The sequence below is a fragment of the Urocampus carinirostris genome, chromosome 4 (assembly GCF_059441175.1).
Source record: "Urocampus carinirostris isolate Australia breed hairy pipefish chromosome 4, RoL_Ucar_1.0, whole genome shotgun sequence".
Lineage (NCBI taxonomy): Eukaryota > Metazoa > Chordata > Actinopteri > Syngnathiformes > Syngnathidae > Urocampus > Urocampus carinirostris.
Window position 1 is genome coordinate 10,145,811 of NC_142352.1, and position 27,938 is coordinate 10,173,748.

Sequence of the window (27,938 nt, forward strand, 5' to 3'; positions counted from 1 at the left end):
CGCATCCGACTGAGACAGTATAGGACGAATTTTAGCAATGTTACGAAGATGGAAGAAAGCGGTTCTAGTAATTTCCTTCACATGTGTTTGAAAGGACAGATCAAATATGACACCTACATTTTTAACTGAGTCACTGTGTGATGTGACATTTGTCAATGTACACAGCAGTTTTTGAGAACAAGTCGCGGCATTTAGATGGACCAATAACTAACATTTCAGTCTTTTCAGAGTTAAGACGCAAGAAATTGAGTGACATCCACTCTTTTATCTCAGTGAGGCAGGTCTCCAAATTTCCACAATTAAGTGTGGCAGATTTCTCCAACGGAAGATATAATTGAGTGTCAAGTCACTCCTACAGCTCAACTTTTCATGTTTCTCCAATGAATTGAAGACAGGTGAAGTCAGTGAGTAGTTATCAGTACAGATTGTCTCATAAAAAGATTTATTTTTTTCCAGCCCAAATTTACAAAGGCAAGTTACAGAGTATTGTATAAAAAAAAAAGAAACCATGGTAATGTACACTTTTCACAAACTCCTGAAGAGGGGGTGGGAGAGGGTCGAGGGTTTGTGAATGTCCTACACAGAAAAATACGCTGTAAACATCCTTGCAAGCACCTAGACGGGCACTTTAGCGCCGGGGGGGGTTTTGCAGGACAGATATCGGAGTTGGGGAAGGACAAACGAGCGAGCGTCTCTGCGTCTGCACATAAATGTTCAACTAGGCACCGACTGCTGGCCAATAAATATACTCTGCACCATTGAAAACAAACACAAGCACTTTCCATTATGTCGAAAGCAAACATGAATTTTTCTGGCTCTTCATACACTTTTAGAATATAGTTTGGATTTTCCGCTGGGATTTGCTGACTACCGCAATAATAGAGCTACTTTGTGAGCAAACAGATGCACTTGTCACAACCACCGTCTGATAAAAACTAGATGTACTGCCACTGTTACTGTAGGTATGTAGTCTGGGAGTACTAAAACCTCACTGATTTCAATGACAACATCACAGCAGTCTACTTTACCCTTACAGATTAAGTACGAATCAAACACCACCACATAAATGGAGTTCAGCCATTCTTTTTCTCAAAAAATGCACGTTGACTCAAAGGAGATAGCAGGATGAAAATGGAGGTGACAGATTTTTCAGCCCCTGTTGAATCCCTAACTCCTGTCTGAGCAGTGGTGCTAAATTAAAAACAATAGCAAATATCTTTTAGGGTTGAGAGTAGAGGTAAGACCTTAAGATTAAGCCCGACCCGGATTTCATTTAAAATATTAATGATTAGGTTGTTGGTGATAGGAATGAGTGGAGAGGTGTTGTGAAAGGATAGTGGGATGTTGGACGCGTTCCAAGGGATGGGCAGGGCACCTGTATGATGCGGCAGGGGTAAACCAGTGAAAGCTGTCGGGTCCTGCTGTTGAACAGAAGAGTGTTGTGTCACCCTGACCTGAGTGGCCGCTTTCTGGTATCCCGTTTCATCTAGAGGGACGAAAGCATGACCAACTTGGGTGCCGGGGTGCTTAACTTGTTTGGGTCTTTGGGCATTTGGGTTGGCCATGGTCCCCAAAAAATGTTGTGTGTGTTTTTTGCTACTTTTTCCCTTTACTTTGTCTTTGTATGTGTTTGTCTTGCTGTCGGTCAACCGTCTCGAGGGATATGACCAGGGTAGATAGATAGGTAGGTTTGAGTCAGGCCGGGTTTTTCTCTCGCTGACTTTAAAAAAAAAAAATTATCCGCGCATCATTGTTCTTCTTTGTCTCTCCGACTCTCTCGCTTAAAGTGCCGCGTGTCTTAAGGACATAATGCTTCTGTGGGTTATGGTCCAATTTCAACCTGTCAATTTTTGTAAATCCCGCAATGATGGGAAAGTGTCAGTTAATGTAATTTAAGCAGAAACAAAAATGTTTATGCAGTCTTGTTTAACTTAGATTTCGTTATCAAAGACAGGCTTTGCGTGTCGCACGCCCTTGTAGCCGTCGGACACAGAGAACCGGGAGTGCGATGAGTGTTGGGGTCAGACAAAAACACCACTCCTCCCGAGTCCTCACAAATAAAATATGAACTTTCGGGTTGGCTTCTGGCTCGGTCCTGCAAATCAAATTAACCGGTTTGGATCGGGCAGAGTCGGGCATTAAAACAGCGTGTCGGGTCGGGCTGGATTTTGGAGGCCCGATCTTACATTTAGTTGACAGTGCTGTCCCAAAACGATATCAATCAGCAAGTTCGAGCTGAAGTGAGGAAAAAAAATGATAAAGAGATGAACGTGAAGCCACCGAAGATGTCGATGGCGGACAAACACAGCAGATATCGTGCGATTAACAAGGATAAACTGAACATGTCCAGATATGATCATCAAGGTAAAATGGCTTCATCCACCATTTGATTGTGAGGCGAAGCAGCATTGACACCAAAACTCAGACATTCCAAGATGTGCATCAATATCATCGTTGACACTGATCGCATTTATAGTGACTTGCAAAAGTATTGCCCCCCCCCCAAGAACCTTTCAACATATTGCCATATTTCAAGCTTCAGACTTATAAATGAACATTTTTTAAAAAAAATATTTTTTAAAAATTAACATGCGAGACACAACTGTGGAAAAAAATATATCCAACATCTTATAATGTAATGAAAAATTAAAAAGTACGCGTTGCAAAAACTTGTTATTTTGGTCTCTTATGTGGCTTCTTGTAAAAGCCAAAGGGGCTTTTGCGTGGTATTCTTTCAGAAAGGGCTTTCTTTTTGCCACTCTTCCATAAAGGGTGGATTTATGCAGAGTATGATTAACAGTTGTCTTATGCAGATTGTCCCACCTCAGCTGTGTATGCCTGAAACTCATCCAGTTTGCTTATGACCTCTTGGTTGCTTCTCTGATTAGTTTTCTTATTTGGGCTGAATGTTTAGAGACACATTTTGATATTATTGCTCGTCCAGTCCTCCAGGAGATGTGTGAATGTTGCAAAATCTTGTATCCAATTTCTGCTTAGAACTTTTCCAATAACTCTATCCTGGACCTGCCTGTGGCCGTTTTTTTGGTCTTTAGAAAGCTGTCTGTTCTCCACTGTCTGCTTTCACAGACCTCTGAGCCCATCACAGAGCAGGTGCATTTAAACTGAGACATAATTCACGCTTATTGTTGGTCATTTAGGTCGACATTGGACCATTCAGAAATCTTCAGGGAACTTCTGGAGTCAGTTGGCTGAGCTGAGAGAACCGGGGGCTGAAATTTTTGCACCTATTTTTCATGTTTTCCCCTGTTGTATATATATTAAATATACGATGTGGAAAGAATTTTGTTCCACTTCGCGATTGTGTCTCACATGTTGATTCTTAGAAATATTTCAAGCCTGAAATGTGGCAAAAGGACAAAAAGTTTTAGGGGCGGCTAATACTTTCGCTAGGCACTGTATCATTCTGTCTGAGGCGCGACGAGGTCCCTTCCCACCCAAAAAACACGCCGAAGTCATCCCTGAATCGAGAACCCGAGATTTTCGACGCGCGAAACAATTGTGAAGGTGAGGGTAAAAACTTCGGTTTCAGGCTCTTAAGTCTCTGAAGCAAGCAGCAGTTGCCATATCCAAACGCCCCCCCAACTAGCCCACCCCCCGAAGTAATAGAACTGAACAATTGTCAAGTTTTTGCGTCCTGACATAAAAAATGCCAGCCTCATTGAGATGAAACCATCCCAGGAGGATTTTCTCTCAAAAAGTGTTTATATCATCTCCCCATTTGCCGAAAGGCAATCAACCCTGCCCCCTCTTCCCCCTCCCACTAGAATCTTCTGTATACGACCCCCTCCAACAAAATCTTCATAAGTCCAATAGTCCATTTTTGCATTGAATTTGTTGACAGTGCAAAGACTAGATAAACAGAGTGGAAGTGTTTTTCTCTGCATGAAGGGGTAGAGTGATGGCTTCGAACTTGGATTCAAGCAGTCCATGCTTTTGAGGTTCTTTGTATGGGCCGGAAAAACGTCAACGAGCTGCCGACACTCAGGCAGATATCAACTAAACACTCACAAACACCATTGAACTGATGTCTATAAGGGAATAAGTCGGGATCCTTTCCTCACGTGAGCCAGTCACATGAATCTTTGCAGGGTTGAGGTGTGGCGGTCAGGTTTCCCTGTTGAAACAAACACATAAATCCCCATTAGATGAGCTGTTCATTTAGCACGTTCACGTGAGGATTTACTTTGGTCACTGCTGTAATTTGCAAGACCCTCCACTAGATGTCAGTGCAGCCTGTCTCGATTTCCAAGCTGGTTCTACAAACTATTATCTCAAGTGTTATCCCTCTGTCCTTAGGAGACCTACTTAAAACAGATAATCTGAGCAGCTGCACTGAATATTACATTCCTAACAGCAGCAAGAGGCTGCAAACGGTAACAATAAGTCAGATTCATTTTAAAGACATTTAAAATGCATTCATAATTTCCTTTTGAGTGTCTAATAGAGTTTTTAAACCCTTTTTGAACCAAGGTACACTTTTATCTATATAACACCGTCCGACGAAAATGTTTGAAAATGAACTTATGTCAAATACTTCACTGTACTACCGCATAAGCAGATAATTAGTATATAACAAGAAGAAAATATTTAAAATAAAAAAGAATGACGTGCTTTGTTGTTATTTTTTACAGTGCAATCTTAAACCAAAACAAATTAAGTTATTAAATGTACTATGCTATTTCATGAGCAGGTAATTAGTATATAAAAGTATATAAAAATCTACTGCCACCTACTGATATGGATGACTATTGCAGTTCCTTGTCTGAAGATAGCAAAAATACTGAATAATGGCCTGATTTTTTTTGGAAGACTTGCTTATTGCGGGCATTGTGGATTCAGTGTCTTGCCCAAGGACACTTCGACATATAACACAGAGGAGGCGGGAATCGAACCTGCAACCTCTTGATCCCAAGACGAGCGCTCTACCTCCTGAGCTTTAGCACTTTCTGAAAGAATACTAAAATAAGGCTCGTTTGGCCTTTGAAAGACGACACAAGGAGACAAGAATATCATGTGGAACAAAGTCCTTCGGTCAGATGAAACCAAAATTGAACTTTTCGGGCATAATGCAAAGTGTTACATTGAGCGTAAGACTACACAACACCCTGAAAGCACCGTCCCCATTGTCAAACACGGGGGTGGCAACATCAGGCACTGAGGTCACTTTTCTTAAGTAAGACCCGGTGAGATTGTTAAGAGTTTATGGGAAGATGGATGGTGCCAAATACAGGGAGATTCTGGCAGAAAATATTTCTGAGTCTACAGGAGACCTGGCAGAAGCTCAGGAGGTAGAGCGCTCGTCTTGGGATCAAGGGATCCCAGTTCGAATCCCTGCTCGTCCGTGTTACATGTCGAAGTGTCCTAGGGTAAGACACTGAACCCCTAATACCCCCAATAAGCAGGTTAGCGTCTTACATGGCTGCAATACAAGGCCGCTATTGGGAAATGTGGAGTACATTGTAAAGCGCTTTGGGAAGTCATTGACTTGAAAAGCGCTATGTAAATGCAGATCATTTTATTTTCATTTCATTTCATTTCACCTGAGAATGGGGCGCAAGTTTACCTTCGAACAGGACAACGACCCTAAACATAGAGAAAACTGCACAATCATTCCTCGAATACGGAAGTGTGTCGATTAGTAATGCACATTTATAAATATTGCACGCACTCCCCATCTTAGCTTCCATACTCAGTGCCCCAGGGTTATACTGTACCTCAAATTTCTGGCCACCTTGGGGTTATTAGGTACGCTTTATAGTCCGAAAAATACAATGGATTACTTATTATGTTTGTTTGCAGATTACTGAATCATCAGGTAGGAAAATGGATGGCATGATATGCACACTTTTGGTTCAGTGAAGAAATGTATTTGTTGAATGACTGACTGACTGAGGATTGTATTGCAACAACAGGATTCTTGGCATTTGAGGCTTTTGGCATTTTGATGCGGCGGCGCCTGTCTGGTGTAATTAACTGAAGTAAAGCAATGAGTTAACATTTGGGTTAGGCCCCAGAAGTGGGTCGCTGAACCATTTTGGGGGAGGGGGAGGGTGGTTTGCGAACAAGTCGTAAAAAATTAAAGGGGGGCTTCTGAGTTTACGACGGTCCAGATGCACCACGCTTAAAGCTTGCCCACGTGGCAAAAGAAGGGAGCGGTTTAGTTGTTTTTTCATTCTATTGTTTACTTTAAGGCATGAAAATGGGTCAGGGGTTGAAAGGTGAGAATGATGTGGAGAAAATACTGTTTGTTCAGGAACACTATACAAGCAGACTAAATATTGAGCTGTCGACCAACACTGTGTTACAGTAATCTGCAGGATGCACCACACACATACACGCACGCATAACTAATTTCTGCCAAGACCAGAATTGAATTCAACGATGCTGTAGGCTGCGATATTGTTAGTGTATTCGAACAAGAAAAAGTTGTTTCCCGGAATCCCAATCTTAAAAAAATCGTTGACTGCCACATGCAGCTAGTTGCATTCCATTGGAACAGGTTCAGATGACAAAGTAATAATTTGGATTGTGTTGGTGAAATTCCTTTCATGTAGGTACAATCTTAGTTTTTTATACAGTGGTACCTCTTTATACGGGCTTAATTCATTCCAGGACCGTGTTCGTATAACGAAATGCTTGTGTAACTAGCATATTTACCCGATGTGAAATGATTAATAACTATAGGCAGTGTCTGAAACTCATGACAAAAAGTTACCAGACACCAGGGCAGGCAACTTTTTTCACAACTTGAAACACAATAAGATGACTAATCGCAAAAAAAAAAAAAAAACCCCAGTTTTTTTTAAGTATTAAGGATGATAATCAGAATATATAACAGAACAACATTTTCAAATTAAGTTTATTATAAATCTACTTATAACATTCATTGCATGTATATGACATCGCTGTTTTCCATCTGCCATCAGTATGTACCTCTATTTACTTATCTTCATTCATGCAATGTTTGCGTTGCGTCGTCTGCCACAAACTTCCACGATGCTTTTAATGTACGTTTACGTTTTGTAGCGTCATAAATTTTGTTAGCTTCTTTTGAATATTTCTTCTGGGGCTGAGGTTTTGGCTTGATTCCTAACCATTTATCCATTTTTCTTGCATTCTCTGTGCGTCTACTTTAGAAAATATATGCAAATGCACGACCTTATAAGGCACTGGAAAGTTATTCGATGCAGGCTTCTGATTGGCTGGTGAGTATGCAAATTGCCTAACGAACCGAAATTTCCAAACCGAACGAAGATTTCGAAATCGGAATAAATCAAACATTTGATCTGGAAAAAAATGAAAAAATAAAAATGAAAGGTTTTTATTCCTAGAAAAAGTTGACGGCCACCCGGGCAGACATCGTTGTGTAAGTTGTATGCCCGACGTAAAAGATGCACGCCCGGGCGTCCGGGCAGACGTTATTTCAAACACTGCTATAAGCAATTCCCGATTACCCAAAAGAATCAAAGTGAACCCTTTATAGCTATAAAACACATCTTTATAACCACTAAATCACTTTCAAAAAGTAATTAAACATAAAATATAAGGTAATAAGATAAATCAAATTATATTAACGAAATGAAATGTGAGTTTATTATGAGCACTTAAGAGATTGCACACTCAGCTTATATGTTTTACCCATATTTTATACATTTGTGAATCACTTCAAATTATGTATGCCGTATAAAAAAATATATGGGGGAGGAGGAATTTTCTATTCATCTTGCCCATTTCAGTTTTAATCCGGATCATCTCAGTCTCTGGTAGCCAACCACAATGTCATTGTAGATTGCTAATGAAGATGAAGTCTGCAAAATCCTGCACTGCTATATAAAATAAGCAACACTAAATGTACTGAAAGAAAGGAAAAGAACAAAGATGCAGAGATAATTGAGTTTTTTATACGACAGATAAAATATCGTTAGTTTTTTTTAACACCAGCTACGGATACTTCGCACTTTCTCACGGTGCGACTTACGGTCCTGAAAATATAGTATTGTTTTTAGAATAAGTTTACTTGACTCTAGTGGGACCAATTCAACCCTGGTGGCCCGCTCGAATTTTCCTATGGTATGGTAAACACTGCCGTGTGTTTTCTTTGGCTAACCTGTAGTGTAGGACAGATCGTAGAGGGGGTATGCCAGGTGATGGTGAGTGGGCATGATCCGCTGCGAAGGCGATGAACGCGGCCGGTCCACATCTCTTTCTCGATCCCTTTCTCCTCCGGGTCCTCGGTCCTGCTCCCGCTCCCTGTCAAGCTGTGGCTTGTCTCCGACTGTCGGGGATTTGCTTTTGTATTGGCTGGCGTGTTGATGTAGGATATCCAGCGCTTTGGAGTCTGTAGCCATTTTATTTACGTTCGGGCTAGTGCGGGATTTGTCGTTGGCCTCTTCAGCTCCGGCTATTTTACCACCATATGGAGAGAAAGGATAACCTCCTGGAAGATAAGAACCTAGATAGTAAAAACAACAAGCATTAATAACACATTTATACAGTCTGCATAATGATAAGGAATACAACGCATGGTAGGGGAGCAATAGAACGAGTTTTAATAAACAAATAGTACTACTTTATGGGTGGATAACATGCTCTATGGCAGGGGGTCGCATACTCGCGGTTTGGGAGCCATCTTTGACCTTCAGGTTGCTAGCTTGAGGCCCCCTTCTAATATGAACATTAACGGGACATGGCGTATGATTTAACCACTAAGGGTCTATGCATTCTATCGAAAACGAGTGTTAAAAAAAAAATCACAAGTTAAGGATTCGTACACCTTTCAAAGCCAATTTTTCAGAAGCTCCAGTTCTATAACAATAAAAATAATCAGTGTGTTATGTATTTTTCGGAGCCAAAAATATGTCTGCAATTTACATATGAAATTTTCTATTTTGAGAGTGCATTTATCAAGACATATGTTTTACAGATCTTAAATAAGTCCCAAATATATTTGTTTTAAAGATAAATCTCTCCCCAACGAGGAGTTGGGTAAAAACGACAGTAATATGTAGCTTACATTTTCAGTTGCATGGAGTTCTGGAAAACGCTATCTTAATTTTTTTTTTATGGCCCATAATTGATACATGATTCCTGCACTAGTACACATTTCATACTGCCCTGTCTAGGAGTGACCTGTTGGGGAGATGACGCTTCATAGGACAATGCCGTACAAACTAATGCCAACTGCAATTAACAACGAAGAAAGAAGAAATGCAATGGCCAAGCAAAGCCACCAAAGAGCAGTGTCTGCGTCATTTTTAGGCAGACTTGTAGAGAAACATAGCAACAATCTCAAGCATATATAAGCACTTCATCTATAGTTTAAGCACTTATAAATCCATGAAAACACAACATTAAAATTAAAGCGATTTCAAGCATTCGTACAAACCCTGTAAGTAAAAAGTTACAACCTGCAAGTAACTTACTTTTAAATTACATTTCTTGTTAAAAATTTATAGTGAAAGTCATTTCAATAACAGTGTGTAATATTTGACTATGGGGTGTCGCTGTGTTATGGAAAACAAGTGCTACAAGCCACATGGACAAATACAAACTACGGAGGTTTTAAGACACACAAAAAAGCTAAATTTGTCTTCTTGACTTTTTAGCCAAGACTTTTCCCACGTTTTGGGTCCTGTAGCGGCAAGATGGCCTACAATGAGGTCATCTCCCTCTCAGTGAGGCTCATAATATGAAAAATTAATATAAACTTAAGGTTAGGGTGATACATTTCTTGACCTACGACTATTTAAAAATGCAAGCTTATAAGTTCATGATTTTTTTCCAATTATTTCAATCAATACTCTTTTTTTTAAATGAAAGACATTTTTGCCTAACATGAGGCACTGAATAATGCACACTGTCCCTTGAAGTGCATCCCTAGCATATCACGGAATAATTTATTACTGAATTGAGTGTTTTATTTTTATACTTTTTTGCATAAGACTTTAAAAAAACTATATTACACACTGCCTCTTGAAGTGCAACCCTAGAATATAATGGATTACGAATTAATTTTCACTTTTTATTTACAGAACTTATTTTGTGCAAGAAATTAAAAAAATATATATTTGACAACAATGAAATGTTCTTACTTTTTGCAGAAAACACCATTTGGCCCAACCACACCTAGACCCAAGCTCTGGTGGCTCCTAAGTTAATGGAGTTTGAAACCCCTGCACTAAGAATATTGGTCGTTGTCAAAAATAACAATAAGAATGTATCCAGCTTACAAGATTCCCAGTATTTCCCCTTATTGCTCTTAAAACATTGTGAGAGTTAACTACGGTCCCATTTTAACACCATAAATGTTTGGTCATGCAATCAATGTGACAAGCAAAAGCAGAAGAAGACCATGTCGCTAATGACGCTAGCTTCACTGATGCGGTACCTAACTATAGCGCTTAGCTTAGCTCGATAGGTGCATTGCAGCCCAAGCAATACAAGTGCTTAAGCCCCTGGCTGATGCCAGCCGCATTAGTAATTACATTAGCGGATTTCGTCTTAGCTGTTTTGTATTGCCAAAATTCTGAACTTTAAGAAGGGCTTATTTAGCCGCTATTTAGGGGGACTTTGTTTATGTGCAATCTGATACAAAAAGCATTTCCTTAAGAAATCAACATATTTTTTAATGAATTAAGTGTTTTTTTTGTATGTGAAACTGATAATTAAATATCTCAGCTTCTTGACAACCAAGATTTTCCCCGAAATGTAACTTCGCATCATACCTGGGTAGTTCTGCATCATAACCGAAGGCATGCCCCTGTAACCAGGGTGGTTAGGGTCATAAGCTTGTCCATAGGGGTAACCATGCATGTATGGCATGTATCCTTGGTGCTGTGCTAGTGGCGACGCAAACTGCAAGTGGGCATTTGTGCGAGAGTCTTTGCTCAAGGTCCGATGTTCCTCAGAATTCATTCTGGGGTCGTTAATTTCCTTGTTGTCCTCCTTGGGCCCGCTTTGAGAGTCCTTGGGCCGGCACCTTTCCTCTTTTGTTTTCCTCTCACGTTCCCGTTCTCTGTCTCGTTCGTCTTTCCACCGCGGTTGTTGTTGCTGGTGTTCACCTTCTGCTTGAGCCTTCTGGCTCTCAGGGTACTGCTGGTTGTTAGAGAAAGTAAATAGATGATCATGAAGACAAAAAGTGTTTATCCAACATATAAACACGTCTAGCGTAAAAAAATATGTTTTTCAAATTCCATCAAGGTGTATATACACAAAACTAAAAAAAGACACCTGGAAATATATCCATTTCCGCCTACATACATTCATTCAAACACAAGATTACACAAAATACCATGGAAAATTAGTGCAGAAAAATAGGTGGCTATGCATCATATCTGTTATTCCCAAACTATCTGTCAGGAATATAAATACCATCATTTGTCTGTACAGAAAATACAGTAATCTGTCGTTTTACATGCGAAGTAGAAACATTTGTTTATTTATTACTCAAGAACAAACATAATTTACACGCTCAAGTATTTGTTTGACAAAAGTACTGTAAATTATTAACTTTTTATCAAAACACATTCTTCTGTACTGTTAAATTATAATTTTCAAAATAATCTTGCATTTTAATGCACAACTTTATGGAATAAAGTCCACTTTAACTTGAGATGATACTTTGCTGCATTTACCTTCCACTTCTGTCCTGAAGAAACCAAACATTTTTGAAAAAGCACCAGGGAGCCACTAGGGTATGCCAATGACACGCATTTGGCTCCAAAGCAAGTTTAGCGGGTCGAGAAGTCAAACTTCGTAAGCGATAGGAAGCATATTCCGTCAGTTTAGCCGATCAGAATGCAGAACACAGTGCTCGATGAAAATTCGCCAAGTAGCATGATCGCGAACGTAAACGTTATACAGCAAGGGATAACTGTCGTACACATTATGCAATTGTACATTTCTCTTAACACGTTTAACTTGAAAGCATTTACTTTTATAGAAGAAGCCATTACAATTTATTTTCATTTGCAATTCCCCCCAAACAGAGGTCTCAACACCATGCTAGATAAGGCCCGTTCTCTTCTGACAGTCTTAAAATGTATTTACCTGTCTGTACCACACAGCCTCGGTACCAGCCTGTGCTCTTTGATCGAGCGCTTGCTTGCCTGCATCCTCTTTGCCATGGTGCCCCCCTTCAGTCAGCTTCATCTTCAGACCTTCAGCATGTTGGGTCTTGTTGTCCTCCACCTTAATGCTTCCCAAAGACTTGGACGAAACCTCAGAAGGCGAGTCCCTGGATTTACTGCTAGGCAGCGGAGTTTTTCCAAGCTCCGACTGACTTTGCGCTTTGGAAAGGTTTAGCTGCATCGGGTTCTTTTGTTTCCAGTCCTCTTTAATAGAGGCGTCTCTTTCTTTCATAGCTAGGTCCGCTTTTTTTTCAGCAGCACGGTGCTGTTCAGCCATTTGTCGCTGGCGTTCCTCAAACTGCTGTCGATAGGCTGGGTTGGTATTCATTAAATGGTTATGGTACGCCTGATCTGAGTGATAGGCATATGGCGGTACATAGGCATACTGATTGTAATAAAGTGGCTGCATATACATGTTGGATCGCTGTTGAATGACAGAGGGTTGCTGTTGCTGCTGTTGACCAGGAGCAATGTCTGGTTTGCGATCCTCGTGAACCTCGACCTTGACCTTCTCCTCAACCTGATCCTGGTCTTCCTCCTTTTTGATTTTAACTTGACCTTCTGTCACCGGGTTTCCTGGGTTTGGTCCACCGGGACTGGGGTTCACATAATTGGGTGAGTAGTACGTCTCATAGCCTGTATAGTATGGAGACTCTTTGTTGGGTCCCGGATTAGGAAAAAGGGCTTTTTTGACACTTTCTCTGAGTGCCTGATCTTCAGTCCTGTTTTTAACATTCTCTAGTTTGCCTTCAGCATCCTCACCAGCATCTGAGATGTCTGAATACGCAGGGCTGTGAGTTTTCACAGACGAGTTGTCAGCACCATTTTGGTTCATGTGCAAAGGTGTTAGAGGCTGAGGCATCCCGCTCCCGTCTATTCGACTGGCCACTCCAATGGAAGGGCTTGGGGCATTATCCGTAAAACTGTATATCTTGTCTGCCTCCGCCTTGATGCTAGCCAGTCGACTCTGGTGAGGGTCTGATGATCCATTAAGAAGCCCGTCAGTCTTATTTCCTTGTTCCGGTACTTCAGCATACGCCGGCTTTCCTTCCTCCGGCTTTCCACCCTTTCCCATTGACTTAGGGCTGTCGGATTCTTTACCACCATCCTTTTTCTTTTTATCTTTCTTTTTCTTGTCTTTGGAGCTACTTGGTGGAGGATCTACAACAACAGGGGTTTTTGACTGTGTGCCTTTCATTTGAGGACTTTTAGGGATTCCCTGCAAAATGGGGGTAAGCCCTGGTGAGGAATTAGGGTTTCCAGCAGGAAAAGCGTACATTTGTTGTGGAACTGGAGGGCCAGTAGCAACAGTCCTTGGTGACTTGGCATTTTTTGAACCCGTTTTATCGGCCTTGGCGCTCCCCTTTTTCGACTTGTCAGAACATCTTTTTTCATTGATGCCATCATTACTGGCTTCATCAGAAAGACAAGCCCCGTCGTCGCAGCCTTCCATTGGGGTAGTTACTTCTGGTTCAGTTTCAGCGGTTTTCTTTTTGTTCTGCTTAGAGCAAAACTTTCCTGGCGATGGGGAAGTACTATGAGCATCAAAGTTCTTTCCTTTTGGTGTGACCGACCGCGCTGGAGAAAAAGATCCCTTGTGTGAGATAGATGCGCCATTACAATTCTCAGGTTCAGGGTGAAGTGTCGAGTCCTCTCCATATTCACTGTCGACGTCCAATTCGAGCTTCACGTCGTCGTCAGTGTGGGCACGGGCTTGGTGGTATTTGAGACCGTTAATGTGCTTGTACCTCTTGTTGCAGTTGGGATGAGGACAATCAATGAGAACAGGTGAGGCACACGTCCGATCAAGGGGGGGTGGAAGTGGTTCAGTCTTGATGGAGGGAATGAGAGAGACTGTTAATGCAACCCCTCCACTATTAGAATTTGTCCGCATGCGCTTGTTGCCTTTAGTGTCTTCTGAGCTGGAATTGGGCTCCATGTCTGAAGTAGGCTTGGCCTTACGTTTTCCAGCTGAGGAAGGGCTTGCCTTAATATCCTCAGTGTTGCTATTGGGGGGAGTGCGGCGCTCCGATGGCGTCTGGCTGCCCCTGCGACCTTTGCTGTTAGAAGCAGCACGTGTCTTGTTATTGGTCGCGCCTTTGTTGTCTGATGAGTTGCTGTTCTCGTTGATCGGAGTGTTGCTGTTTGGTCTCATCCGTTTACCCCTGCCACGGCCATTCCTCATTTCCAGGTCACTTGTAGGGGACTCACAAAACCTGCAACCAAATGGATGATTCAATTACTGGGAAAGGCAAAATAGCCAAATCTATATAACAATTAAGCGATTGATATATGTCACAGCAGTAAATGTCAAATATATTGCAGCTGATCAGTGTTTGGAACAAAGGACACAATTCATGGGGCATAGTTCTCCAAAACACAATAAAAATGTGACAGAAAAAAAGGCTAGATAGGTAAACAGAGTGAAATATTTTGAAGTGATGGGACATTGTGTTATTTCTGAGATTGTGGTGTTTCTAGGAATGTTTAAGTGAGAAATTAAAAACTGTATCCAAGTTGAAAACACATGATTATTATCTGTCGGTTGACTGTGTAATAATACCAAGTCATAATAGCCAGGCTTTTGTCAACACCCTTCCAGGTTAAGTTGAAGGTCGGAAAATATATTGTCTGCGATGCACAACTCGAGTCAGGAAATGCCATCAAGTGAACAATAACTTTATTAACTACATTGGCTATATACCCTACTACCAACAGCAACTAAATTAGGTCAACATGTGGAGGATGGGCACTAAAGGCCATTTCTTTTTCCCTTTTTATCTATGAGGACATTGTCGATAATTTCCACAGAAATGTGAAAATTTGTTTTTTTTTCCAGACAATTTTCTACTGTGGGTATCTTTGGTTTTGCATTGAATCAACCATAACTACAAACTAAAGGAAAATGGACACTTATAAGTTACGAGCATAACCTTTCTTGGATGCAGCAGAATAGTATTCTTAACAATATTTTTTATATATTTTTTTAAAACACACCATTTATAAATGATTAACATTATGCCACTGAAAGTAAGCTTCTATTGAGTTATGCACAGGGATGCGTATATTATAAAAAAAGAAAAAGGTTGTGCACATCAAACCCTTTAATAAATTTAAATAAAGAGAATAAAAAGTAAGACATTTCTTACCGAGGTGGAGCCCAGTCATGCCGTGTACAATCTAGAAGTGTGCCCACGTACGTCTTGTTTCGCCAGGTAACATTCACCACCAACATACCTGGAAGAGAAAATACATTTTAAGAATAAATATTACATCAGCAAATTACAATACACATAAGTATGAAAATGTGTTTAAATCAATGTATGGATCTTCTACCAGGAGGTTTCAAAGAGGTTTTCCAGAGCCTTTTTGTAATAGTGTAATGGTTTGGGGACTGATTTATGACTAAATCTTCCAAATTACTTGACAGGAGGTCCCTTAAGGGATGATCACACTCGGGTTACAAGGGAAAACACACTCAGCATATTTCCCATTCAAATAAACCATCTTGCAGTCCAGGCTATTCCCCTGGAGTGCAATTATTTATCATTTTTGACATTCCACTATCGTACCTTATTGAAAGAAATATGATTTCTTTCTGGATTACTTTTTGAACCTAGATAATCTCTTGGGTTTATTAAATGTGGTGTGAACAGTTTAATCTAGATGGAAGTGTCTAAGTGAGCAGGAAAAGCATAGTGACTTCATTGGTATTACAGCAATCTGCCACTTCTGTGCCGTCATTTGACACAAGTGAATTTGTTAACACTCCGATTGAGTGACACAATCTGGCCTATTTAGAGTCGGCTCTCTGCCCTTGCATTTCAAATTTAATTTTGGTTCTGCTAGATCAGACTTAACATGTGTTCTTTTGGATGTAGAAGCGTGTTATTTTTATCTGGCACCAGTTTTCAAATTTACAAAACATTATAATCACATATAGGAATTTTACACAGACGTTACAAACCAATGCAGGCCTCAAGTCTGCACTTATTTAAATCGGCGTCATACGACAAGCCGCCTCGGATGTTGAAGGGCAACCACGTAGGCTAAACAACATTGGCATGCATCACCATTCCAATTCACTTTGCTGTGACAGTGACCTCAGCAACTTCAGCAATGCGGAGAAACGAAGGGCTGCAGTGAGTTAACTCATCTAATGGCACAGGAATGCTGGCTGGCCGCTTTCATTCCTATGAGCATTTTACTAGCTGAGGAAAACTCTCTTGCTCACCTCATTTTCCCTCTCTCCTTCATAATCACTTCTTTTCAATCGTATAACCATTCTCCACCCACAATATTTTCCCCTCCAAGACAGTTTATCCCGATGACTTATTCTCTCCTGTCGCTGGTTTATATAAGTGAAACACATATGTGTAAGTCTAGGGATTTCATTATACTGATACAGGTATATATTTTTTCCACAAAGAGCTAAATACATACGTCAATATTAATATTGTCTGTACTTAAGAAGTACATACATCCAAAAAATCACATGTATCCACTTTAGCACTTGAAAAGATCCCGGGCCTTTTCCCAAATGCCTTCAACAGCTGGCCAGAATCCCTAAATGCTTTGGCAGCTGACTGAGGTAGGATGTAACTGAAGGAAAGATAAATGAATGACTGCAAGAGCTAAAACCTCTTTTTATTACTCATGGTTTTGATTGCGGCATTTTTGTAACAGAGGGTATTATTTTGGACAGTTTTAAAGAAATACCTTCTGGGTATGAATATCATAAGACTAAAGAAAATGAATGAGTATTACATTTATAAATGTAATGAGGGGATTCATGAAAATGCAGCAAATAGATAAAAGCTATTTCTGTAAAGTAGAACACAATGATCCATTACCTTCCTACAGAGTCCATACACCTTTTTTTGTGGCCAAATCGCTTTTAACAACTTTCAAGCCAATCTTTCAATTTCTCCAGCACCATTGAAATAAATCTGATGTGTATATCTGCAATTGACAATCTTGTGTGCGCATTTATGAAGTCATATGATTTCTGGATATTGGGTCAGCCGCAAATACAGTATGTCATAAAAGTGAGTACACCCCTCACATATCTGCAGAGATTTCATCATTATGTTCAGTTGAACAACATTAAAGAAACATCGCTTTGACACAATGAAAGTTAGTCTATGTAAACCTTCTATAGCAGTGTTAATTTATTTTCCCCCTAAAAAAAACTCAAAATATAGCCATTTGTAGCTATACCCTTGGTAACCAAAGTGAGTAAACCCTAAAGTTAAAGTTCAATATTTTTTGTGGCCAATATTATTTTGCAGTATCCCTATAATCATCCTGGCCATAGATTTGTCACTGGAATGCTCTTCCACTCTTCCATGACGAAATGACAGAGCTGGGGCATATTTGATATCTCGTTCTTCTCCACCTTTTGCCTGAGGATGCACCAAAGATGTTCTATTGGGTTTAGATCGGGAGACATACTTGGCCAGTCCATACCCTTAGCCCCTTTAGAAAAGCCTTGGTCATCTTAGAGGTGTATTTGGGATCATTGCCGGGCTGGAAAATTGCCGGGGAGATCATTCTCTGCTCACAGTACATGCTTGAGTTCATGTATTCCTCACTGAAACAGAACTCCCCAACTCCAGCTGCACTCTTGCAGCCCCAAACCATGACATTCCCAACACCATGCTTGACTTTAGGCACGACACAAACATGTTTGTACTCCTCACCTGGTTGTCACCACTCATGTTTCACACCATCAGTGCCAAATAAATTAATCTTGGTCTCATCAGACCAGAGGATATCGTTCCAGTAAGCCATGGCCTTTGTTTGCATACTTCTTTTTGTTTTGTAAAAGCCATGTTTCTTCTGTGGTAAATGGCTTGCATTCATATGGCGCTGTTCAAGTCACTGAAGACATCCCAAAGCGCTCTAAAATGTGCTTCACACTCACCGATTGACAAGCACACTCACACACCGATAGCAGTGCCAGCAGTGCAAGATTCCTACCTGCTTATCGCGGGCATTAGGCATTCAGTGTCTTGACCAAGGAGACTTGGACATTTAACTCGGAGGAGCCGATGTTGTGCCGAGAAACTGTCGGTAATGTTCTATTAAACATTATAATGAAATCTCTGCAGAAATGGGAAAGGGTTGTACCAGCACTTCACTCAAGATTCAAGCACCTTTTTAATCCTTGAAAACACAACATGAAAATTCAAGCATCTTCAAAAATGCAAGCACCCGTACTATCCCTGTCCCTTTGAGCCCTACAAGATTTTTGAGCAACACTTCAGACCCAAATACATCATAACTAACTTGGCAGACACCCCTGCAAGGACAAACCAGCTGAGCTCTAATTGAATATGGATGGACTTTTTGATTGGTTACAAGCACACACAAACTGCAAATGTAACACTTAAATGGGTTTTCCAGAACACACATGCACAGATGAAGTACAGTAATTAGCATTTTTTTCAGGTTCAAAATTCGACTCGGCTGCAGATTAGAAATCTTTCTGGGCATTTCAGTGTTCTTCTACACAACTGAACCATGTATTTAATGTCTTAAGGCTCCTTTAAAATTGGCAAAAAAATCCCAATTCAAGACGTACTTAGAGTAAATTGAATGCTGTTCTTCAACCGTTTGGAGAATATGGACGGTTTTGGTCTCTTTTGAAAGGCAACACGCTGAGGTTTTGTCCTAAACTGAAATAAAAACTGCAAGTGCTACTAACATTGAGCAATCGGAATTGGAACAGATAGAAATCAAAGGTTGTCATTCGCGCCTGTTTTTTTTTTTTTTGGTAATCAAATGCCTCAGATGAATGTAGCATGGGCATCTTATCTGGAAAACAGGTGAGACAATAGCTTGAAGCCTTATCTGGCAACTTGTCAAATTTAATCACAATCTGAAAATATAAACATTGTATTTTACAAATTTTTCGAACGGTAGGTCTAGGCGTTTCAAAAAGGGGCTATTTGGAGAAGACAAATTTACAGCTATAAAAATTCTGCATGTGTGAATTTTACTTTAGGCAATTTGATAGACATTAAAATAAATCACGACTGGTTTCGAGCACGTTTTTTGGCGGGCCTAATGTGAATACAAAATATATGCGTGTTGGTTCTTTTCAGATATCGTTGGTTAACCAATGAGTCAATCATCATTTGATTTAGTTACAAATGGTTCAAAATATTCAAAACCGAAGTAGGCCATGATGTTGTTTTCAATACAGGACCTCTTAGGTTGTAACAGGCTAAGGACCGTAAAAAACAAAAACCGTGCAATTGGCAGAGAAATGTCAATCATAAGGTCAGAGGCTAATGGCCGTATTGGAAATTGCCTGACGAGTCTTAATTTTTTAAGGGGAGTTTTGGAGCAAAACGAACAGATTACAACAAGGAAGATCAATCGATGCAGGAATGCCTTTAGGCCGATTTTATTTTGTATCCGTCTCGATTATCGTATGATTTGGAGTAAATATTTTAGACAGAAGGATTTACTGGACGGTGCTGGATGTAATGACCCTAAATTTGCAGGGAATTGTATAATCAGCTGACTACAAGAGCACTTTTTGGGTGAGATATGCCGGCTTTATAGTTTTCGGGTATCTGGTTTCAGACTGATCTTGATGTTTCTGTAATGAGTTTAATTTAAAGTGGTCTTCAGATCTTGTATGCCAAGAGTTTAAGCCTTCAAATGATATGTAGCATGACATATTTCAGTGACTGGTGACATTGTGAAGACACGACCTTGCTTAACAGTCTGACTGCATACAGTAAAGACTGGTGTTTATTTCTGTGTGTGATATATATAATGCTATGATTGTAACTGTTTAACATTGTAAGTCATTTACTCGTTATTAAACAATAAAATGCACCGCTTTTGTCACTAATATCAAGCAAGAAATGGTAAGGCCACCTTGTGGTTGAAGAATTGCCCCGGCACATATTTATGCTTTACTGTTTATTTCCAGCCCACTTACACTGAATTGCATTTAGAAGACGCAGAATAACTTTTTGTTGTCAAGATTTAAGGATACCCTACAGTGTTTGATACTGTAAAGGCAATTTTCCTTGTAATCTAGTATTAAAAAATGTTTTTAAAAATTAATATTAAGATAATGCTAAATATGTGGTACAATCAAGAGTTAACAATGGAATTCATGTGATTCGATTTAAAATAATTGTTAACATAATTTCATGTAACTGCGTAAAAAGACCCGATAAAGTTCAGGAATAAAATCAATACGAATACCGGACGATATTTTCCAGAGCTGTTGTGCACCCTCCTACTTGCCCCTGCACAACAATCCATGCATGAAAATCTTGAACATGAAAAGGTTCCAGTTTTATTTCATGTCTTCCGAGCCTCGTCTGTGTCTCTCATAAACTTTAGCCCTCCATGCATAAATTAAAAATCTTAATGCCCCTCCAGTCTGAACAGTTAGTTTCACGTCTGATGCCCAAGCCGTAACAGGTGCACTTGTACTGTTTTTCCAACGTGACGGTAGCACCAACCGACAGGTAACTGTCCCTGCCCTTTTAGAGCTAATAACTTGAGCCTGACCCTGGACTCAACCAGACTTCTCTTGCACTGAAATGTATTATTATCCACCTGTCATTGTTCTTTCTCTTTTCTCAGCCTCCTTCTATCTGTGCTGCACAATTTAAGGACGTACTACTGTTGGGGTTTATGGTCCAATTTTCAACCTTTCAAAATGACGGAGCGCCTTAACATTTTCCACCACTGCTATAGGCTCACCATAAGGAGTATACCGCTCTTGTGACTATTTATTGTTTCAATACATGAAACAATAAACTAAATATAGAAAGTGGAATGTATAAAAACCATTCCCCAAACATTCATTTTATTTTTTAAAATGTGATAAGAAAAAAAGGGTTTTGAAAGATTTAGAGATTTAAAACTGTCCCACTTTATAACACCCTCATTCACTAAGGACAGTAGAGTGAAGTCTGCTTTAATGAGAGGAATTAGCCAGTCATTCTTACCACTCATTTCTATTTAGTGCTGTTGAAAAAGACAAGGCAGCCTCAGGAAGGCCCCCCAAAACTACTGCTCACTTGTATAGAATTACCTGGAAAGGAGGTTAATAGGAGAGGAATATTTGACGTCAAGAGTATTTTGGGAAGCCACACAAGTGAATGTTCTTTCCTGTTGCAACCTCTCCTCTGTTGAGACACGTCCCACGACGTAGCTTTGGGGACAAACTCCGAGTCCCTGTTTTTTTAACTTTTAAGCGGGCATGAATTTAATCACTGACATTATGCTCTTCCCACAATCCGTTATGATTCAGTAAGATTAGATTTTTGTTTGTTTGTCCAAAAAATATTCAATCGCAGATGTTTGCAGATTGATTTAATATCTCCTTGAAATAGGGGGGATATACACAGTTTCATTTAAATGATGGTTGAAAACATTAATAATACCAGTAGTTGTCAGAGATATGTAAATACAGCTGTTGTGCTGCTACTAAAATTCTCACTATGTTTGATCAAACAGTTTAAATAAAACAGGGATGTCTGTTTTCCAAAGGTATAAACCTCTGTTGATAGTAAACAAAACTGAGAACTTGACATTTCATGAAATTCAGGGGGAAAAAATAAACGTTCAATCATTAAATACCCAAAATGCAAAAAAGCACTATGTTAAAATATTGTATCTTAAAGGTGCCTATTAAATCCCCAATGTGAAATTGTAATAACTGTACATGAGCCTACTTTGATACTAATAAATACATCTGTTTTCCCAAAAAGTTGAGGATGAATTAATTTAGAAAATAATTAACTGAGTTTACTTAACCTTCATGCGACATTGTCTATATTTATTCTCGCTTTAAATTGAAAAAAAAGCATTACAAAACAGCATGGGGAGTCTATCATGTCCTGAATTTCAAAATGTCACCTGTTGACTGTTCTAAGGCATTGCAGAAATGAGATTAGTGTATACTCTTGATACTGCAACATAAAAGAATCGACACATATTGTAGCATAGACACCTGTTATAAATAAAATTGTGAAGTGCAAATATGCATTTACCGCAATTACACAACCAATTTCTTTATTTACGCTTGTACAGATAAAAACATGCCGATTTTTTGTGTTGAGAGCACTTACACCCCTTTGCCATTAGGTAGAGCCAAAGGATCATACAATAATTTAGCCTTTTTTAAGTCGGCTCCAAAACTATGTATGCTTGTATAATGGTTTGGATTTTAGTAGGGTTTGGCGAAGACCTTCAGACATACTGTAACTGGCAAAGTTCACATGTTTTTTTGCCCAATTATAATCCTAAAAACTATACATTTACATAGCTCTGATGCCAATGAACATTTTGAGTCGTTCCATTTAGAAATCACACTTAGAATACTTTTACATATTCTGTAAAATTTGTGTGATTCGTTATGTATAAAAATGCTCCCCTACGTACAAAAATTTGAGTTACGAACAACGGTAAATACGAACATTTTTTTAGGATGTCGAAAAATATCCGGACATTACTGTAAGTCAGATTTTGTATTGTGTGCAACTTTATCCGAGTAGAGGAAAGTGCTGTAGTGCTTCTTTCCACCAAGTGGCGCTGTGATAGGTCACCCAGCATCCACCCCGAAGAAGAAACCTGGCTTCTACTTCCTGGTTTATGTGTATACACAGTGCACTGTATCTCTAGCATGCTAAGAACTTCGACGTTTTTATTGTTTAATATCTCGTGCTGGGTCGTGCATCCATTCGACATGGTTGGTGTAAAGCCTAAAGACGAAGGGGGACCTTTTATTTTAAATGACAGTGGAATATGGAAGCTTGATGCCGTTGAGAAAATGGTTGAGTCGCTTTTTTTGTCCATCCACTTTTTACCACGGGGCAGGTGGGGGGAGTCGCCTAAATTTTCTAAAAGTAAGTTAAACTTATTTTATTTATCTTTATAGTCAAGACATGTTTATTTGTGACGCCCTTAATCACAAGGAGTCTCAAAGGGCTTCACATACGACAGAATGTAAACGCCTAATGTGTAACTTTGTTTTTCAGTAATATGATTTATCATTCATCCTGCTTTGTAACGTTATAGAGCATATTATTTTATTAAGCGTTTAGTTTTCAGTTTCTGAAAAATACAGGTGACTTATACAAGCCTTAAACATACTTATATAAACCCTAAACATACATTCCATACAAAATATAGCACTGGCGCAACTTACTAACAAATTCAACTTATGAACCATCGTTCAGAACCCATCTCGTTCATAAGTAGGGCAGCGTCTGTATTTATTGCTACCACAAGGGTTAACACAGCATACATGGGACCAGTTGACAGCAAGTGTTTTACCCTAATAAATATAATTTGCATTGGTACTTAAAACATAGAAACACGTACTACAGAAAACATTGCTCGCAGTCAATCTGGAATCAATTACATGTGGCTAAGGGATAAAAAAAACGTGTAAGGTTTTCTTTTTAAGCCTACATCTTTTACAGGAACTCCATCTGGGCCCCATCTGAAATGTTTTCATGCTAGAGTCTGGCTGATAGGATGTAAAATGTGAAGTTGCACTCCCTGACAGGAATGACAGCCTGTAAGAAGGTCAGTTTTTCTCATCCCAGAAGAAGGGAGCATTAGTATGCTTTTCAGTTTTCACTTCTGGAATATTATCAACCACATGCAGCTGTTGATCAGACAAACAACTCCATCAGAATCAATTTACTTTTTGTGTTAGTGCACTAAAAATAGCCACCTAACATACCATGCATGCCAAGGATGTTGTCAAATGCTGGATGTAATAGCTTACAAACCTTCTTTCTTGAAAAAAAAAATGTAAACGAGGCATGAGTTTCTGTTTGTTTTGTTTGTTTGTTAAATGTCACCTGGGAAAGTCCACAATGATTCTGTTTCAAGAAACCCTCTGGTGTTTTCTTTTGACGAGATGGTGGTAAGATTAAGAGACTGTTCTGCCAAAGACACATTGCTCAAGCACTTGCTGACATGTATATAGCAAACATGATATCTTATGACAAACACTGGCAAGGACTACAATTCCTTCAGGGCTATGATTGATGTTTTCAAGGCTATTTACGCACTCGGAAAAAAAGAGTTGCCGGCCAATTTGAGTAAGAAGAAAGTCTCTGTGGGCCTCACTCTGGCAACTTCTTGTAACACAATACAAAGACGAAATTTATAGCTCAAGTTTATCAAGACTGCAGATTTATCAAAATATGTTTAACAGTATTTTACAAAGACTTTTTTTTAAACAGTGTTAGAATTTTCCCTGAAAATTTACTACAATGTTTCTTTCATAGGGTTTGACAAAAACATTTGGCTGAAAATGCAGGAGCCAATCAATTGGCAAATCGGGGGAGTGGTATTATGGTGCAGGCTATCCAATTGGTAAAATATGAAAACATTTTGAAGCCCTCTGACACCAACGGTTTTAGACATACATTTTGTAATAAATTGTTAACAGACCATGATCTCTTGTCGCAGCAAAAAGTGAGGTCAATGACAGGCGATCTTCACATGAGCAATAAAACAGCAATTGTAAGTGTGATGAAGAGCCACATTTACACCACTTGATTCAGTTTAGCTCACAAGTCAACACTATACAATTTGGAACAGTAAATCCTGACCTGGCTTGTGTTTGCAGGAATGTTTGTGTCGGATGGTTCTAAACATGCATAGCGGCATAGCAACGTTTAATCTGGTAATGACTTCAATGAGAATGAAAATCCCAGAATGGCATAGTGCTGCACACTGACATGATCAGTCAGCATAACTATAAACTGCTTTGATTATCTACCTTATGTAATCTGCAGACTTTTTCATGTCAGATCTTCAAAGACTATAATCTTGCACTACTATGAGGATTATACAAACAAAAACATGCATAAAAGGGGAGTATATTTTAACCATGTTGGTACACTTTCAAACTAAAATGCAAAAAGCATAAGAGTACTTTTTTGAAAGGTGTATAACTTTTTTTTACGTTAAATATTTTTTTTTGTTCCAGTCACTAATTTCAATGCAGTACCGTAGCCAGTTTTCTTCTTGCTCAAAAAGTGTGCTGTATTGTGTCGCCTCGGGCGTTTACAAGTTGTGATCGTAATGTTGCTCACCAAAGTCTTTGATCGACAAACTAGTTTTGCATAAGTGAAACTGTGGATAAGAAGATGACCTTAGAGAACATGAATCTGGGCAATAGCCTGTTCTGAATAAAAATTTTCGCTGCACTTGATCATACTTATTCTTCTTGCCAAAAATGGTTAACAGATTTGAATGCACCAAAAGCAGTCTTTTGTAAATTTCCAAATTTTATATATCATGAATAAATTATTCTTAAAGCAGCACAAAGGCCACTTTAGTTTTCAATTAGGGATCTTGGAAATCGTAGGGGGGCTGCTTAACGAACAGCCTGCTGTGTGTGTGTGTCTGCATACATGTGGCTTTGAGGTAGGGGAATGAGGTGCACTGGCAGTGAGAGCAGGACTCTTTGGCCAAAGAGGCCCCTCTGTGTTCGTTCTAGCCTAGAGCTGGAGCTAGTGCATTCTGGGCTGTAATTCAAGAGCAATAAAGCTCTCCAGCACTTTAGAGATGACATTTGGAGGTATCAGCATGCTAAGCTTGGGAGGGGTTGGCCTATCGCTATGCTGACATGACCCTGGGAGCTGCCACAGCCTCCTCTGTGCTGAGGGGATTTGTGTCAGTACTGGGCCTCAAAATACCACGGCTATGACCCCCTACCCCCACAGCCTCCACTCTCCTGTCTACGCTTCATTTGCCACCAGACTGACTCAACTGCACATATTAGCTTTTCCTCTCCTCTTAATGACCCATTTTCCTCCATCACCCCAAAAAAGAGTGATCTAGTAATTTTGAGGCAGTAATCCACATAACTGGTGAAGATTTATAAACCACATTTTGTTGCATCAGTCCTGTTAAAGATAAATAAGCTGCTCTATCGTTGCTCAAATGACATGGGGGGATGTGTTCTGCGCTATCAACCAAGATTTCTTCCAGCAATGTCCAGAGGTCAAACTTCTATGATTGCACTGTGTTTGCTGCTTGTAAATCAATTTCTTTCTCTTGCACAGTTCCCTTGGAGTGACACTCAAAGTATCCAGGGCTGTCTGCTGTTCATTTTCTCAAAGGGCTGGAAGGCAGAGGTGATGAAGCAGCTGTTGGCTGGCATGCGAAATGCGATGCACACACACACGCACTACATGCTTAAACAGCTCTGTATGTGACTGCTCTTGCAGTGGTTTATGGGGTGGTTCAAAAACACTACTAATGGCCCTTACTATGTCAACATATTTTGAAGCATTTTTTCCAGAAACTCTCCTACTATGTTTCCTCATTTCCTGTATTCAGATACCACACAGTGTCACAAATCTAATTTCATTTATCTCTTTAACCACGTTTCCACCGAGCGTCCGTGTTTAGTTTGGGTCGCTATATTATAAAACGTGGATCAGGCTTGTGTTTCCATTGCACTGTTGGTTGGAATTTGACGAATGCATTAGTGAGCTCATAACAGATCAAAATGGACCACATAAGTGAATAATATTAATAAAATCAAAATATATATTTACATCCAACTTTGAGTAGTGCAAATGTTGCGGCTACAACATTAAAGTGTAAATTCCTTCTATTTTGTTTTCTAATGTTCTTTTCTAATCAACGCACACTTACATCCTTAGTAACACCACGTTTACATGCAGAAATAGGACACCAATATCAGTTACATTGGGGTACTGAACAGTCATAACAACCTTGGCAAAAACTTGGAAATGTTCTTATTTGGGTTTTTAAAAACCCAGTTTCTTAGATGTTAGCATTACCCTTTTCAAAGGGTGCAACAACTAACCAGTTTTTGAGTTTTTCCTTGCCCTCGTGTAGGTTTTAGATCAGGGGATGGTGTAATAATAGTCTGTAGTTTGCAATAGTCTGTGGTCTGTGCAGCCCTTTGAGACTCTTTGTGATTAAAGGCTAAACAAATAAACATAACTTGACTTCATCTGCAACCAAAGGCCCATTTCTACTTGTGGCACCGGCATCAGGGAACTCTCAGTCAATGATCAAATGGCCCTCGGCAAAGGGAGACGCAGGAGCGTAAATAAGCCTTAATCAAACTACCTCTTTCCCACTACATGGTCCAGTCCTCCTCGCCTCATCTCGCCCTGACCACAACACAGGTACAAATAACTTTTCTGTGTTGCCTTTTCTATTACAAGGTCATACCACAACATGCATGGGTGACATACCTCAGTCGTGGGAAAAATTGCGACCGACACTACATCAAATTGGCTTATTTTTCAACTTGTGTTAATTTATTATGATTATTACTCGTGGCATTATTATAATGGAAAGAGGATTAATGTTATATGTTTTACACTATTGATATTTATTCTATTAATAAATTATTCCGATAAACATTTTGTTTTGTAAATTGAAAGACATGTTTTCATCAGAATCCCCTTTGTTATCATTGTATTGCTACAACAAAATTACGGTTGCACGCTAGTTGGCAAAGATATACAATATTAAGACGAATAAACAAAGTAAAAAAGTACAATGTAAAACATTTAAAGATCAAATAAAATAAATATATGTATTCTGCAACAATTGTTTAGAACTAATAACTGTTTAGAACCAAAAGTCAATAAATATCTAAAAAAAAAATGACAGTACAAATAAAGAAAAAAAACGCTGAAGGGGACTTCCTCGTGAGCAGTCCCTTCTCAGGGTTTCATGATTTTCCTCATGCTGAAGTTTTTGAGTTTTTCCTTGCCCTCATGTGGGTTTTAG

The 27,938-nt window shown here is 39.5% G+C and overlaps 1 protein-coding gene across 4 annotated transcripts in view; it reads right to left on the reverse strand.

Moving 5' to 3' along the window:
- Positions 1 to 2,569: 2,569 nt before the first annotated feature.
- znf609b (zinc finger protein 609b) overlaps positions 2,570 to 27,938 on the reverse strand; it is a 103,145-nt gene continuing 77,776 nt past the window's right edge. For 2 of the 4 annotated variants that reach the window (XM_088333616.1, XM_088333615.1), the window contains exons 4-8: positions 15,299 to 15,386; positions 12,070 to 14,365; positions 10,746 to 11,115; positions 8,129 to 8,473; positions 2,570 to 4,135 (exon numbers count right to left, since the gene is read on the reverse strand). In XM_088333616.1, the coding sequence (XP_088189742.1) occupies positions 4,092 to 4,135; positions 8,129 to 8,473; positions 10,746 to 11,115; positions 12,070 to 14,365; positions 15,299 to 15,386 (3,143 nt within the window). In that variant the 3' untranslated portion in view covers positions 2,570 to 4,091. The remainder of the gene's footprint in view (positions 4,136 to 8,128; positions 8,474 to 10,745; positions 11,116 to 12,069; positions 14,366 to 15,298; positions 15,387 to 27,938) is intronic. The other 2 variants (XM_088333617.1, XM_088333618.1) reach the window with 2 other exon arrangements.